We start from the raw sequence: 13539 nt of genomic DNA on the forward strand, positions 1-13539 counted from the left end.
AAGTCTAATTAAATAAATTGTCCCAAAAATAAATAGAAGAAAATTTTGGATCTTCGAGTTAAAAGATTGTTATTTGGAGCTTGTTATGAGTTTTTGAAAATTATGATGTAAAGTGTGAGTGGTAAATTTTCCACTTTGGTAAGTTGGTTTTTTCTTTTAGAAGCTAAAACCATCCATCAACACAATTAATGAATATTGTTTATGTATTGTACGAATTTCAAATTCTTTTATAATTGAATATCGTAATTTGAACTAAAAAAACTATCAATTAACGCAGTTAAAAATAATTATCAGCAGTTGCAGGGAGAGTTATGCTCCAAATATGTGTGTCATCAACAGAGTGTTATTATCAAATCTCAATTTATTTATTTTATTCTTTCTCATTCATTAAATTTACCTCGACAAATATACATAAACATTCTAGTCTTAAAATTCAACATTTTGGACATTCATAATTGAATTGAACGCTCGACTCTTGCATTTGACAACGAACGCAGTACAGGTCCTGAGACACTAAGGTGATTGTGAGGACTTTGATGCCCAAAATTCATCTTAATACCCAAAAGTTCACCAAAACTCGTTGCAAATTCTTCGCAACATGCACTTCCATCGCATAACCTCGAATTCTCAATTAACATGAGAAAAGTAAAAATTCATTCTCAGCTTTCAAACAAAGACGTGTTACTTCAAAACTTCATTATAATCGAATGATGTCAAACTTGAAACTGATATAGAATTGGTCACCTTGAGCAAAGGAACCATCAAAATAACGGATAAGAATTTGGTACATCAAACTGTACTGAATTATACATTTAATTTGAGAAGTATAACCAAGCGGATGTGAATCGCACACAAAAAATTCGGCATGATTAATACATAACTGCACCAAACAACCAAGTTCGCATAATTAATCATACGCAATCTTTTATATGAGCTGCCAAACAAGTTCTTAAAGCCAAGACCTGCATAGGTGCACCTTGGCGTGCGGCCATGGACCACGGACCCATCCAGCTTGTTATCCCTCGAACCTAGCCTTCTGACGAGGGAGTACCCGCTCCTTAACAATGGCCCAAACGAGTGAGTTATGAGCCCGACCAATTAACCCAAAAGAGATGCATGTTTACTTATTTGTATACACCCACTCTGTAGCCCATCATTTGTGTGCAAAAAGGACGAGTCTCATCAAAGTGGTGGCCGATTAAATCCGTTATGTTGATTTAGAGAGATTTTTTAGTGTGACGGGAACCCGAGACGGTACATCACGTGTCATTATACAAATGGTGGGATATGTGTGTTAAAACGTTAATAACTTAAAAAAATACAATTTCCCACCACTTGTATAAAAACACGTGTATCATCCGTGTTCCAGTCACAAGGTAAAAATTTCGTTGATTTGGTGCCTGCAAAACGTATCAGACTTTCTCGCGTTACCTCTCCCACATCACCCACATACATCTTTCATCACCCTGATCCTCATTTAATCGCCAAGTGTCCATAAGACAGATGTTGGATTTCTGCAATTGCAAATCCATCAGCAGCTTCTACTTTTACCTAATCATAAATGGACAAGTGTCCAATCTGTGTATACAGTTTTACCTATTTGGACAACTGTCCATTTGTATTTGAGTAGAAGCAGGAGTTGCGGTAGCCAAGTAGTGTTATATAGAATAGAAGGAGGTTTTGAGTTAAGGAGTAGTGGAAGCGCGAACGAGCCGACCTGATATGGCCCGAATCCTCAAAATGTGATGCTGATGTTCAGAGAGTGGTCACAGGGGCCTAAAACCTAAAATAGAGGAGAATAACTTAAATACAACAAGTTATTGCAACCGTAGCATTTAGGTCTAATAATGTATTAACACGTAAAAAAATACTACAGAATATGACTGATTGGGATGTGATGGTAGTGATGAATAGTGATGGTAAATCCGTCCCATGCCATTGATTCTCAAAGTGATAGAACTAGGACTTGTTTGGTACCACTTTAATTTCCTATATAAGGTTTTAAATTAATTTTGTAAGGAAATTTTGGAAACTCGCGTGTTTTCATGATATTGTAAATAAATTATGGGCTGGGTTGTTTTCAAAATTTTATTAGTTCCATTGAAGCCTTGCTAGTTGGAATTGAAAATTGCTCGGTGCCTCATCAATTAGTTTCCAAAAACTCGTTTTTCTTGGGAACCAAACAGGCCGTAACACACAGACCCATTTTCTTTCTTCTTTAGAGAGAGAGAGAGAGAGAGTTGTAACGTCGTTTTAAAATTAACTTTTGTCCATATTGCAGTGCCGCTTTTAGACCTTTAAAATCCCCCTCTTTATTTTTCTATGTTTTTTTCTCTCTGCCTTTGTTGGGTTTTTTCTTCAGTGCTTGCATATTTGCAAGGAGAAATTTTCATTTTTTGTTTGTTGGTTGTGTGAAATTTGCTGGGTTTATGCTAAAAATGGCTGGATTTCCACCAAATCCCGACGACGGTGAACTATGGCTTCCATCTGATTTTTTTTTTTCAACGAAGCAGCTTCTTCAACCTCCATACTTAGCCGTCACCATTTCTCTAATACCACGGACGACCTCGCTCGGCAGTTGGCTTCTCTCTCTCTCTCCTCAAACAATACCAAAGTCCAAGCCTTTCAAATCTTTAGGTCTCTCTCTCCTGACTCACACACAGCTTGATTTCCATTGCACCCTTTGCTTTGCATGAATGTCTAACATGGGGTGTTTTGAATTTTAACAGAGTTTGCACCGGGTCAGATTGGCGGTGCGGTCCACCCGGCTTGATTAATTGGCCCAGAGGTACTTTAATCTCGGCGACAGCCATGGTTTTGTACAAAAAGGTCCTATTTTTCATGGGTACGGGACTCAACACCTCAATTACCACTCTCAGTTCATGAACCCAGCTCAACTTCTGGTAAATACAGGACCAGAAAACTGAACCGAATTTTTTTGCCCTTAGTCTATATTCAAATGTTTTGCTTACTTTAATAAATGAAAGTATTGTCATTTAGTACTACAATTTAAAGTGATCTATAAGTTTGAACATCGAAAATGGTGAGTTTGCAACTAAATTTATTTCCACATTAATGTACATATACTTGTAATATTTGGGCAGGTTGGTAGCTTTTTGGAAACCAGAAATGGGATTCCGAGGAGACAGCAAAACCGTGTTTTGCCATTCCAAGGTAGATGGAATGGATCAATGGGTGGTTTTGGGAGGGTTTGTGGAGGCACATGCGTGTTTCATCCCAGGGTTTTGCATTCCACAACCATAACCACCACCACCGCCATAACCAGTAATCCGGAGGTCGTAAGGAAGCAGGGTCAGTTATTAATTCCTTCTGAGTCTTTTTTTGTCCCAGGCAAAGTATGGTTTTGTATTGTTTTATATGTTAGATGAAACAGGGCGTCTAGTGATTAGTGGTATTAAACCAAGTACGCAATGTTATCTTAAAAAAATTAAAACACTTTACAATGTCTAATAGGTTTGTGCACAACCGTCTTAGCGTTCCCGTTTCATGTTCTGACCTCCATTTGTTTCTTGCTTCTTTTCTGTGTTTGAAGACATGATATTTGTTTGTGTGTTGATCCATTTGTTTATTTTCTGTTTCGTTTAACTTTTGTTTAACTTCTCGTATCATGTCTAAATATGTTACATCATTGCTGTCTGCAAAATGTTTTGTGTCGATATATGAAACAGTGCGTGCATTTTACACAAATTGTAAGAAGAAGACGTATGCCTTCTTTGATGCTACGTGTTTTCAATTAAGTTTTTTAGCAATTTGTTTTAAGTTCAGAAAGATTGACGCTAAATATATTGAATAATTCAAAGAAAATTAAAATAATATGAAGGAAGGAGAAACATGTTTAAAAAGAGACGGTGTGAAAATCACTTATCATAGAATAACGACTATCAATCGTCCATGCATTCATGGCAGTTAATGGTAGCATGCACGTTGTCATGTTTGCAAACGAGAATTTTATCCTTCCAAGAGAAATGCTAAGGGGATTCTCTCAGAAGTCGGAGTCTTTATGAATTCTCTGTCATCTCATGTTTTTAACTTAATGTTTTATATTGTTGACGCAAAAATTGATGTTAAAGAAAGTTCATAAAGTGTTCTACTTTTGAGAGGCTCCCTTGGAATTTCTCTTCATCCAAATATCATGATTGAGTTATTGATTATATGTTATGTTGTAGGTTTAAGAAATAGGGAGGAGATTAAAGCCATCAAAAGCGTTTGTTCCAATGCTGGTTTGCCTCGAGACTGGACTTATTGAGCCTTTGTGACCTTTCTCTAACTGTGGTATTCTGTCTTGTTCATCGAAGAAGAATAGAAGTTTAATTATCTTGAGTTTTGTGCAGAAGAAATGTAAGAAAAGACCAGTAACTTGTGTGTGTTTATTTTTCCCTTCACTTTGTAAGGGTAGATTTTGCTGAATAAATAAAAACTTAGTTACTTTTCTTTGATTTTGCGTCATAAACTTAACACGTATTAATTAATAATAAACCTCATAGAATACTAATCAATGATAAAGCTCACAAAAATGTATAAAATGAGTTTAGAAGATTCAATCGCTCAACACCCAAGCACATGCATAGGGAGGAGCGCACATAAGATTGTGCGCAAAAATTCTTCTAATTGTGAATGTGTATTGCGTAATGGGTTAAGAGTAACTCAATAAGAAAGGTTAAGAGTTCGATTTTCCCTATACAACCCTTTTATTCTTAAAATTGATAAGTGGCATCAATAAACCCAATCCATGTGAGAGGCTAGAAAAAGTAACTTTCGAAAGCTCGATGCCAAGGCTTTGTTAGTCTATTGACTCTATTCGCGCGGTGTTGAAAGTTGCTAAATCATATCATCAATGTTATCCGTTCCTAGAGGATTTGTTATCCTAGGCGTGAAACAGGAAGAGCGATAGAAGATGAATTTTTTAAAAAGAAAAACTAATGAAAAGTATTTGAAAATTTTGAGTTTTAACGATAAGGACAAAATAAATGATAAAGTGAATAGTATCAGGTAGACCTGTAAACGGGTCGGGTTTATTGGGTTTGGGTTGGGTTCTACCCGACCCGTTAAGTTAACGGGTCATCCGAACCCAACCCGTTAAGCTAACGGGTCACCTGTTTCACCCGTTAACATCCGTTAACAATTATTATTATTATTATTATTATTATTATTTTTTTTTTTTTTTTTTTTTGCATAAAGTTTATTTTTTGTTGTTAAGATTTGACTGAAATTACTAAAATATCCTCAACTAACGGGTGCTAACGAGTTGATCCAAAGTGACCCATTATTTAATGGGTCATTAACGGGTTCATCCGTTAGCAATCCGACCCGTTAAGCATCCACCCAAATACTAATATTAACGGGTTGGGTTCAAAATGCCTGGTCTACTCGCATGCAAGCACCCTCTATACAAATTGATACAGTTATATTTTAGGTGTGTTTCGGTCGAATTAATGCTACTTAAGCTTTGATCTGTATTCATTTTTCTGCTCAGAAACGTAGCCTCGGTGAAAGTAGACTTGTAAACGGGTCGGGACCCGACCCGTTAAGTTAACGGGTCATCTAAACCCAACCCGTTAAGCTAACGAGTCATCCGAACCCGACCCGTTAAGCTAACGGATTACTCGTTTCACCCGTTAACATCTGTTAACAATTATTATTATTTTTTTGCATAGAGTTTATTTTTGGGAGTTTTAACGAAAAGCCCACGGTACTGTTCACTTTAACGAAAAACCATATTTTTACACTAAAACGTCAATCTGGTACTATTCACTTTACCCTTTATTTTGTCCTTATTATTAAAACTCAAAGTTTTCAAGCCTTTTTCATTAGTTTTCCTTTTATTTTTTGTTGTTAAGACTTGACTGAAATTACTAAAATATCCTCAACTAACAGGTCTAATAGGTTGACCCAAAGTGACCCGTTATTTAATGGGTTGTTAACGGGTTCATCCGTTAACGACCCGACCCGTTAAGCATCCATCCAAATACTAATATTAATGGGTCGGGTCGTGTTAATGGGTCAGGTCCAAAATGCTAGGTCTAATATTATGATTGACTTTTTAGTGTAAAAATATAAGTTTTCGTTAAAATGAACAGTACCGAAAACTTTTCGTTAAAGTTCAATTTTTTAAAATCTTCTTAAAATTTCAGCTACGAGTCGGCTGAAGATGCTCAAAGTATGGGAGTTTTATACAAAAATGTCTCTATACAATTAGTGTTGAAATTATTCAAAATAAACTGTATTAAGTTTTCGTTGTTGGACTTTACGTTCTTCAACAAAAATGTCAAATTTATGTCAGTCACCTCTTCAGCACCATCCAACATCAACATGTGCATCTAAGTTGTGAGAATTCAAATCATTTCTCCATTGGAAAGAGAAATACAACTCAACTAATAGCTGGTTGGTACACAAATATATTTATTTAAAGAAAAAAAAGTCACACTATTTATTTTAATACAACAAATATTTACACCAAGTCGTGAAGAAATTAGGATAAGCCATACAAAGATTTTATCATATTAATTTGGTACCAATGAGATTCAAACCTATCTTCTCACACCTACAAATAAAGATGTATACTACTAAACTAGCAGCTAAAGTACGCACAATTTATTAGAAAGGAAAGGGATTCGGAGGATCCCTTATACTAAATTTACCAAATCCATTAATCTAAGTCCTTGAAATTTGATCTAATGGCTAAAAACAGGAGCTCCTTTAAAATTATAATAATTTTAATCGTTGGATTAAATTTTAAGGATTCGAATTAATGAATTTGACGGAAGGGATCCTTTCCTATTAGAAAACCACGGCCGAACGAGATTGGGTCCCACATATATAGAGCCCTCCACTGACACGACGATCCTGTTTCCTGTTTCGTTCCCATATAACCACGTTCGTTCGTTTCCCTCCGCATTTCGACGACGGACGAAAAGAAAATGAACAACTTATTACGCAACGTCTCTCTCATCCGATGTCTCCGTCACAACAAACCCGTGCTCTGAAATTTAATCGCACGTTTCGCATTTTCTCTCTTGCCAAACAGTCACTGAGAAAGTGAGGGAAAATCCGGCGAGAAAATTTTGAAAGATGGGGGTTCCGCAGGCAATGGAGGCCCTGGAAGCGAGAGCTTCGTCTATGAGAGACGCGCTGCACAAGAGCCAGACCATCACCGACAACATGGTCGCCATTCTCGGCTCCTTCGACCACCGCCTTTCCGCCCTCGAAACCGCCATGCGTCCCACTCAGGTCAGTCACCTCGCTTTCTCTCTCTCTGTTTATTTCTCTGCTTGTTTCCCGAGAAACCTGAGGAAAATGTCACCTTCTTCATCGTCGTTCGGAAATGTACTTGTTTATAAACGCTGCGTTTGTTCGTCTGGTGTAATTTATGTCTCTTTTGGTTTGATATATATTTTTTTCTTCATATAATGTAAGTATACGTAGATGGAGCTGATGAGATGTTTAGACTTAATTGACATAAATTCAGGATTTTGATTTGGGTTTCTTTGTGAATTGGTGAAAATTGTGGATGGTAGATTAGGACTCATTCGATTCGGAAGGCGCATGAGAACATTGATAAGACATTGAAGGCTGTAGAGGTTATATTGGGGCAATTCGACCTCACACGAAAGGTTAATTAGCTCTTATTCGATTTGTTGATGCAATGCAATTTGTAATTTGTTCTTGGTTGTTGACGTATATGAAGAATTTGATTGGAAAATGTGGCGGTGTTGGTTTAGGCAGAGGCTAAAATACTGAAAGGGCCTCATGAGGATTTGGAAAGCTATTTGGAAGCAATTGATCAGCTGAGAAGCATCATTCATTTCTTTAGTAGCCACAAAAATGTTAAGAGTAGTGATGGGGTGCTTCATCATGCCAATAACTTGCTTTCGAAAGCCATCTCGAAGCTCGAAGATGAGTTTAGACAGCTGCTCACAAATTACAGGTTCACTTTAATTACGGCTAAACATCTTTGTTACCATTTCCTGCTTTCAACTTACTATCAGTCAACTGTTAAACATGACATGCAAGCATTGAAATTTTGTTTACTCTTTCCATTGTATCTAGTTAAGCCTTTTATAGTTTTGTTCTTTTGTAATTCTTTTTCCGTCTCGGTTGAGGAAGTCACTCTGTAATTTTTGATCTGGAAGTTTGAATTTTGTACAGAAACATTGTCTCAAATACATGAAAAAATAAAGAGTAATTAAAAAAATGAAGATGGTAGTTAGGAAGTTGAATTCACTATAAAGAATTTGACTTTACCACAGCTTTGTCAAGCCAACAGATGTGATACGATCTAAGATTATGTAAGATTCTTGGTGCCCTATTTTTGTTGATAAATGTTGACGTTTTACTTCTTGTAGATTTCAAGCGTAACAAATTTGTTTTGGTTAAATTCAACCTTTTAGTCCTGGCCTTTCACCTCATAATAAACCTTACTGTTTCTTCTTATTCGTCGTTTCCTGTCTCTCTTGTTTGCCATATTTCCTGTTGTACCATGCCAATCCTATGATACGATATCAGGACTGACAATCAATGAACTCTGACGTTATATCCCCTCAAGTAAGATTTTTTTCTTTCGTATTTCAGCAAGCCTGTGGAGCCTGATCGTCTATTTGATTGTCTCCCTGACTCTCTACGACCAGATCCATCTGGACAGAAAAATGATGCTGGTGGAAAGGGTTCTGAACACCCAAACAAAGGTTTAAAACCTGTCATTTACACACCACTAACGCTTATTCCCCCAAGGGTTCTGCCATTACTGCATGATTTAGCCCAACAAATGGTTCTAGCTGGCCATCAACAACAGCTATTTAGGACCTACAGGTGAATTCTTTATTTCTTTTGTGTGGTTTAATGTTATGTTGCACCGTTGCTTACATTGTCAGTCATATGTGATCATTTCTGTTCGTAGTTAAAGTAGATCTTTAAATAATAGGTGTATTCATTAGGACAAAGAACATACTCAAAAGTTTTCTTCATAAAGTTACTCTTGCTCTCACCTTTTCTCCCTTTTCATCTAGAAGAGTTACAAAATAGTTGCCTTGGTTTTCTGACCGCTTGATGCTGACCAAATTCCTGACCGAGATTGAGTTAATTTATATGAATTAAAATGAACAGGTAACAAAATGATGTACTTATAATTTCCAAATAATGCAGCCTAAATTACAATAAAGCCATGAATTCATTTGCCTGGTCATGCTTTGACCTTGATGAGATGGACATAGTCCATGTATTTCTTAGCAATGTACAGATTATTGGTTTTCAGATATTATGATTTCAATAATTTTTCTTTAAGAAGAAAAGAATACTAGAAAAAGAAGAAAATGGTGGTGGAGATTTTTTTTTTTTGTTTGCATTTATTCTCTAAATAGGTTTGAGAAATATTTCTGTTTGGTCTTTTTCCTTTCTACATAAGATACCAAAGAGGGAACGAAGGATATGACTATAGATAGGGAAAACTGGAAAGAAAGGGTTCCAATAGCCAACCCCACTTGTTTGAACTTAAGGCTTGGTTGAGTAAGTGCATCAATTCAAATCTTTCTGATCTTTGTTTCACATATTATTCATAGACTTAGACTGACAAAGATGTTCTTATAGGGACACTCGTGCTTCTGTTTTGGAGCATAGCTTGAGGAAACTAGGAGTGGAGAGACTTACTAAAGATGATGTCCAGAAAATGCAGTGGGAGGTTTTAGAGGCTAAGATTGGGAATTGGATACATTACATGCGGATAGCTGTAAGAAATCATGAGTTTTAGCTCAATTAGTTGTAAATGGCTTGTTTGTTGGTACCTGTTGCTTCCTTATCTACAGTTATTATCTTTATTTATTTCATTACCTCTGTACTGTTTAAAACAGGTGAAGCTGCTGTTTTCTGGGGAAAAGAAAATCTGTGATCAAATATTTGAAGGTGCTGAGACACTTAAGGATCCATGTTTTGCTGAAGTTACTGCAAACAGTGTGGCTATGCTCCTCAGTTTTGGGGAGGCTATTGCCAGAAGCAAGAGGTCACCTGAAAAGTTATTTGTTCTTTTAGACATGTATGAGATAATGAGAGACCTTGAGTCAGAGGTAATGAAATTTTAGTAATTGCATAAAAATTAGACCATGATTATAAATTTCTGAAATTGTTAGTTGTGTGCTTGATTAAACATTTTGAGAGTTTCTTGCTACATAATGTTTAGGGATTCATGGCAGAAATTTAAATCCTTTTAGATATGGACATATGGCAATTAATTTTTTGAATGGATAACAAACACATACTCACATACTCAGTCACTAGTTTATGTACGAGATCGTTTTGGTTAAATCACTTAACCAACTTGCATAAGATGTTTCTGAAGTCCATCCATTCTGCTAATTTGGGACAAAACATGCAGTTTCTCACTCTTCACTGTAGTGCTGGCTTCGATGTGAATGTGAAAATGATGAAATGGATGCTATGTTGCTGATATAAATCCTTGTTAAGACCTTAGTATTGGTTTCTTAAATCATGGCAGAGCTTGTGTAAGTTTGAATGAGGCCTGACAACACCTTAGAACTCAACAATAAATAGCCTTTAAATTCACAAATTCATAGGTTTAATTATATAAGATGATCACTGGAGTAAATTGAAGGCCAAAAGGTTGAAAAGTATTAACATGGGGGTAAGTGTAATAATGTCAAGCTGAGTTCTTCTAGAAATTTATATTGCAAGGAAACTATAACTCTTAAAGAAAGTAGAAGGTCAAAATATCAGTTTAGTTCTCGTCCTTATCTTTATATGGTCAGCAAATGTTGGTTTAATACTTCCAATGAAACGATCGATGGTAAAATATAATTCTTATATTTTACTTTTCAGATTGAGTTACTTTTTGGAAGTAAAGCTTGCATGGAAATGCGGGAATCTGCAGTAAGTTTGACAAAGCGTCTAGCTCAAACAGCCCAGGAAACTTTTGGTGATTTTGAAGAAGCTGTTGAAAAGGATGCCACAAAAACTGCTGTTCTTGATGGAACCGTCCATCCTTTGACAAGCTATGTGATAAACTATGTAAAGTTTCTTTTCGAGTAAGTAGTTATTCCTTTGCTTTCTGATTCTTGCTATTTTGTTCTTTCTCTGAGGAGATTGCAAATATAATAACTTTGAAGCATTCATGATTGCTGATGTCTTTGAGGGTGATCTGATATACTGTATAATTTTTTTTTGACCCTACTGCATATGGTAAATTCTCTGCTTTGTTGAATTGTTAGTTACTTGGATTGTTTATCTCCACGTTGGCAGGTTATGAGGGTGATGTTTACTTTATTAGTAAACTGGAAAAAAACACCCCTACAACTATAAGTTTTATAGAAAAACACTTTTAAGAGCTCAATTGGAGTAAAAAGCCCTTCATCCATCCACTTGTCATGCACTAATTGATTCTTAGTTGTGAAGTTATTTTGGTATTACAAACTAAGTTGGGGTTTCTCTAAAATATTGAGTTTGAAGTGTTTTTTCTCTCTCTAAAGTGTGATGTTATCTAGGGCTTATATGTGTATCAAGATCATTGCAGTAATTTCCATATCAATTAAAATATCTATCAGCTAAGCCATTTGCCTTTTTTTGTATCTTCCTTTTCTCTCAATCCCAAGTTCGGTTCTCTTTCTATTTTTCTGGTACTTTTTTCACAGTAACTGTGCAAACATCACTGCATGACTGTTTAAAATGTTCACAGTTATCAGTCTACACTGAAGCAACTTTTTCAAGAGTTTGATGAAGGTGAGCCAGAGTCTCAGTTATCAAAGGTTACTACAAGGATTATGCAGGCTCTTCAGAACAACCTGGATGGAAAATCTAAGCAGTATAAAGATCCTGCACTCACTCAGTTATTTCTCATGAACAACATTCACTATATAGTGAGATCCGTGCGGAGGTTTGTTCTATAGTTATTCTGCTCATTGAAAGATACTGATCCTATCTGCATGCTACTACTGTATTAACTGATAAGTAATTATATACAGGTCAGAAGCAAAGGATTTGTTGGGGGATGACTGGGTGCAGATACACCGAAGGATCGTGCAGCAGCATGCAAATCAGTATAAGAGGGTTTCTTGGGCAAAGGTTTTGATTCTTTGCTTGTACTATTCCTCCACCATATTATTTCTGTTTTCTTTTGATGCTGCCTTGTTCCCTGGTTTTGAATTCTTGTTAGATATTGAGCATTCGGGATTTGTTTGTGTTGGTCATGTTTTCCCTTTATCAATAGCCCAAATTTACCCTTTATTCGAAAATTTCACAGTATATCCATTCATTTTCATATTTTCCTCGGGACACTTGATCATGTGGCCTTGATCCACTCCCCTGGCCTCCTGGTCTCGACTATTTTTTAATCTGTCTATTCTTAATACATTATAGATGATTATGGTATTCATATGTTTCGAATAAACCATTAGAAGGTGTTGAAGTATGGCAACATCTTTATCCGCTATAACAGCAGTAAATGGGCTCAACTATTGTCAAAATTTCAATCTAAAGTTACAATGCCCGAATTATTCTTCCTGTTATTTGAAAATCATTCTCATATGCTCTGGTGTCTTTATTTGATTTTTGTGATGCAGATTCTGCAGTGCCTTACCGTTCAGGGCGGAAATCCATCAGGTGGTGATAGCAGTTCACTTTCAAGAGCAATGGTGAAAGATCGGTTCAAGACCTTCAACATGCAGTTTGAGGAGCTTCATCAAAGGCAATCTCAGTGGACAGTTCCTGACAGTGAATTGCGAGAGTCTTTAAGGCTAGCTGTTGCTGAAATCCTCTTGCCTGCTTACAGATCATTCATCAAACGTTTTGGGTACGTTTTCTCCTATTTTCCAACATTTCCTTTGAAAAAATCCATAATTTCTGCATTTCTGGCATCAACGTTGACACGCATCGTGTTGCAGGCCTATGGTCGAGAACGGAAAAAACCCGGGGAAGTATATAAAGCTACGTCCGGAGAATATTGAGTCAATGCTGAATGAATTTTTCGAGAGTAAGTCGTGGGGAGAACAGAAGCGATAGGTAGTTGACATGCCTGTTTTGAGAAGCAGGCACTTAGCTTCCAACGGTAGTCTTTGTACAATTTAAGATGAGGTTAAATAATAAGCGATGTTATATGCCCCATGCAAAGCTTTCAAATTCAAGTTCTTTTACGTTTTGATTTTCTGCTACCAAATAAGAAATATGCAGGAAATATTCGTTTCTGTGAAAATGTTAAAAGAAAATATAATACGAGATAATTGCTCTTAGCATTTTTAAATAATTATCTCGTACTTAATAAAATGAGAATAGTGTGGTTATTGTTTCAGTATCAAATTTATTTTTACTAGTATTTCTTTTTAATTAATGTATGTACATACGTGTTTATGATGCATGTACACCACATGTGTTGCATGAAGAGGAAATACGCAATATGTACAATTAATGTTTGTAGAGAAAAACCTTTGTTTTATGGAATGGTCAGTATGTACATGATTAACGACTACAATTATACCTTTTTCAATACACAAACAGATATTAAAATGAATATTTAAAAACGGCTGG

At 36.1% G+C, this 13539-nt stretch overlaps 2 protein-coding genes across 4 annotated transcripts; both read left to right on the forward strand.

Moving 5' to 3' along the window:
* The first annotated feature begins 2292 nt into the window (after window positions 1-2292).
* Window positions 2293-4366, forward strand: LOC125469866. Its single transcript, XM_048567903.1, has 4 exons — window positions 2293-2637; window positions 2730-2903; window positions 3105-3312; window positions 4188-4366. Exons 2-4 carry the CDS (start codon window positions 2883-2885, stop codon window positions 4265-4267), a joined length of 309 nt encoding a protein of 102 aa, XP_048423860.1. The 5' UTR covers window positions 2293-2637; window positions 2730-2882; the 3' UTR covers window positions 4268-4366.
* A 2527-nt stretch (window positions 4367-6893) lies between these two features.
* On the forward strand, window positions 6894-13303 carry LOC103963033 (exocyst complex component EXO70A1-like). 3 transcript variants are annotated; one of them, XM_009375811.3, is made up of 11 exons: window positions 6894-7248; window positions 7536-7631; window positions 7740-7945; window positions 8590-8826; window positions 9601-9739; window positions 9861-10073; window positions 10843-11048; window positions 11696-11893; window positions 11982-12081; window positions 12579-12808; window positions 12900-13303. In XM_009375811.3, exons 1-11 carry the CDS (start codon window positions 7090-7092, stop codon window positions 13015-13017), a joined length of 1902 nt encoding a protein of 633 aa, XP_009374086.1. In that variant the 5' UTR covers window positions 6894-7089; the 3' UTR covers window positions 13018-13303. The 3 variants fall into 3 exon arrangements, with proteins under 3 accessions (XP_009374086.1, XP_048424003.1, XP_048424002.1); XM_048568046.1 differs by lacking the exon at window positions 8590-8826; XM_048568045.1 differs by lacking the exon at window positions 7536-7631.
* The last annotated feature ends 236 nt before the right edge of the window (window positions 13304-13539 follow it).

The sequence above is a fragment of a genome, unplaced genomic scaffold (assembly GCF_019419815.1).
Source record: "Pyrus x bretschneideri cultivar Hongxiangsu unplaced genomic scaffold, Pyrus_bretschneideri_v1 Contig47, whole genome shotgun sequence".
Taxonomy (NCBI): domain Eukaryota; kingdom Viridiplantae; phylum Streptophyta; class Magnoliopsida; order Rosales; family Rosaceae; genus Pyrus; species Pyrus x bretschneideri.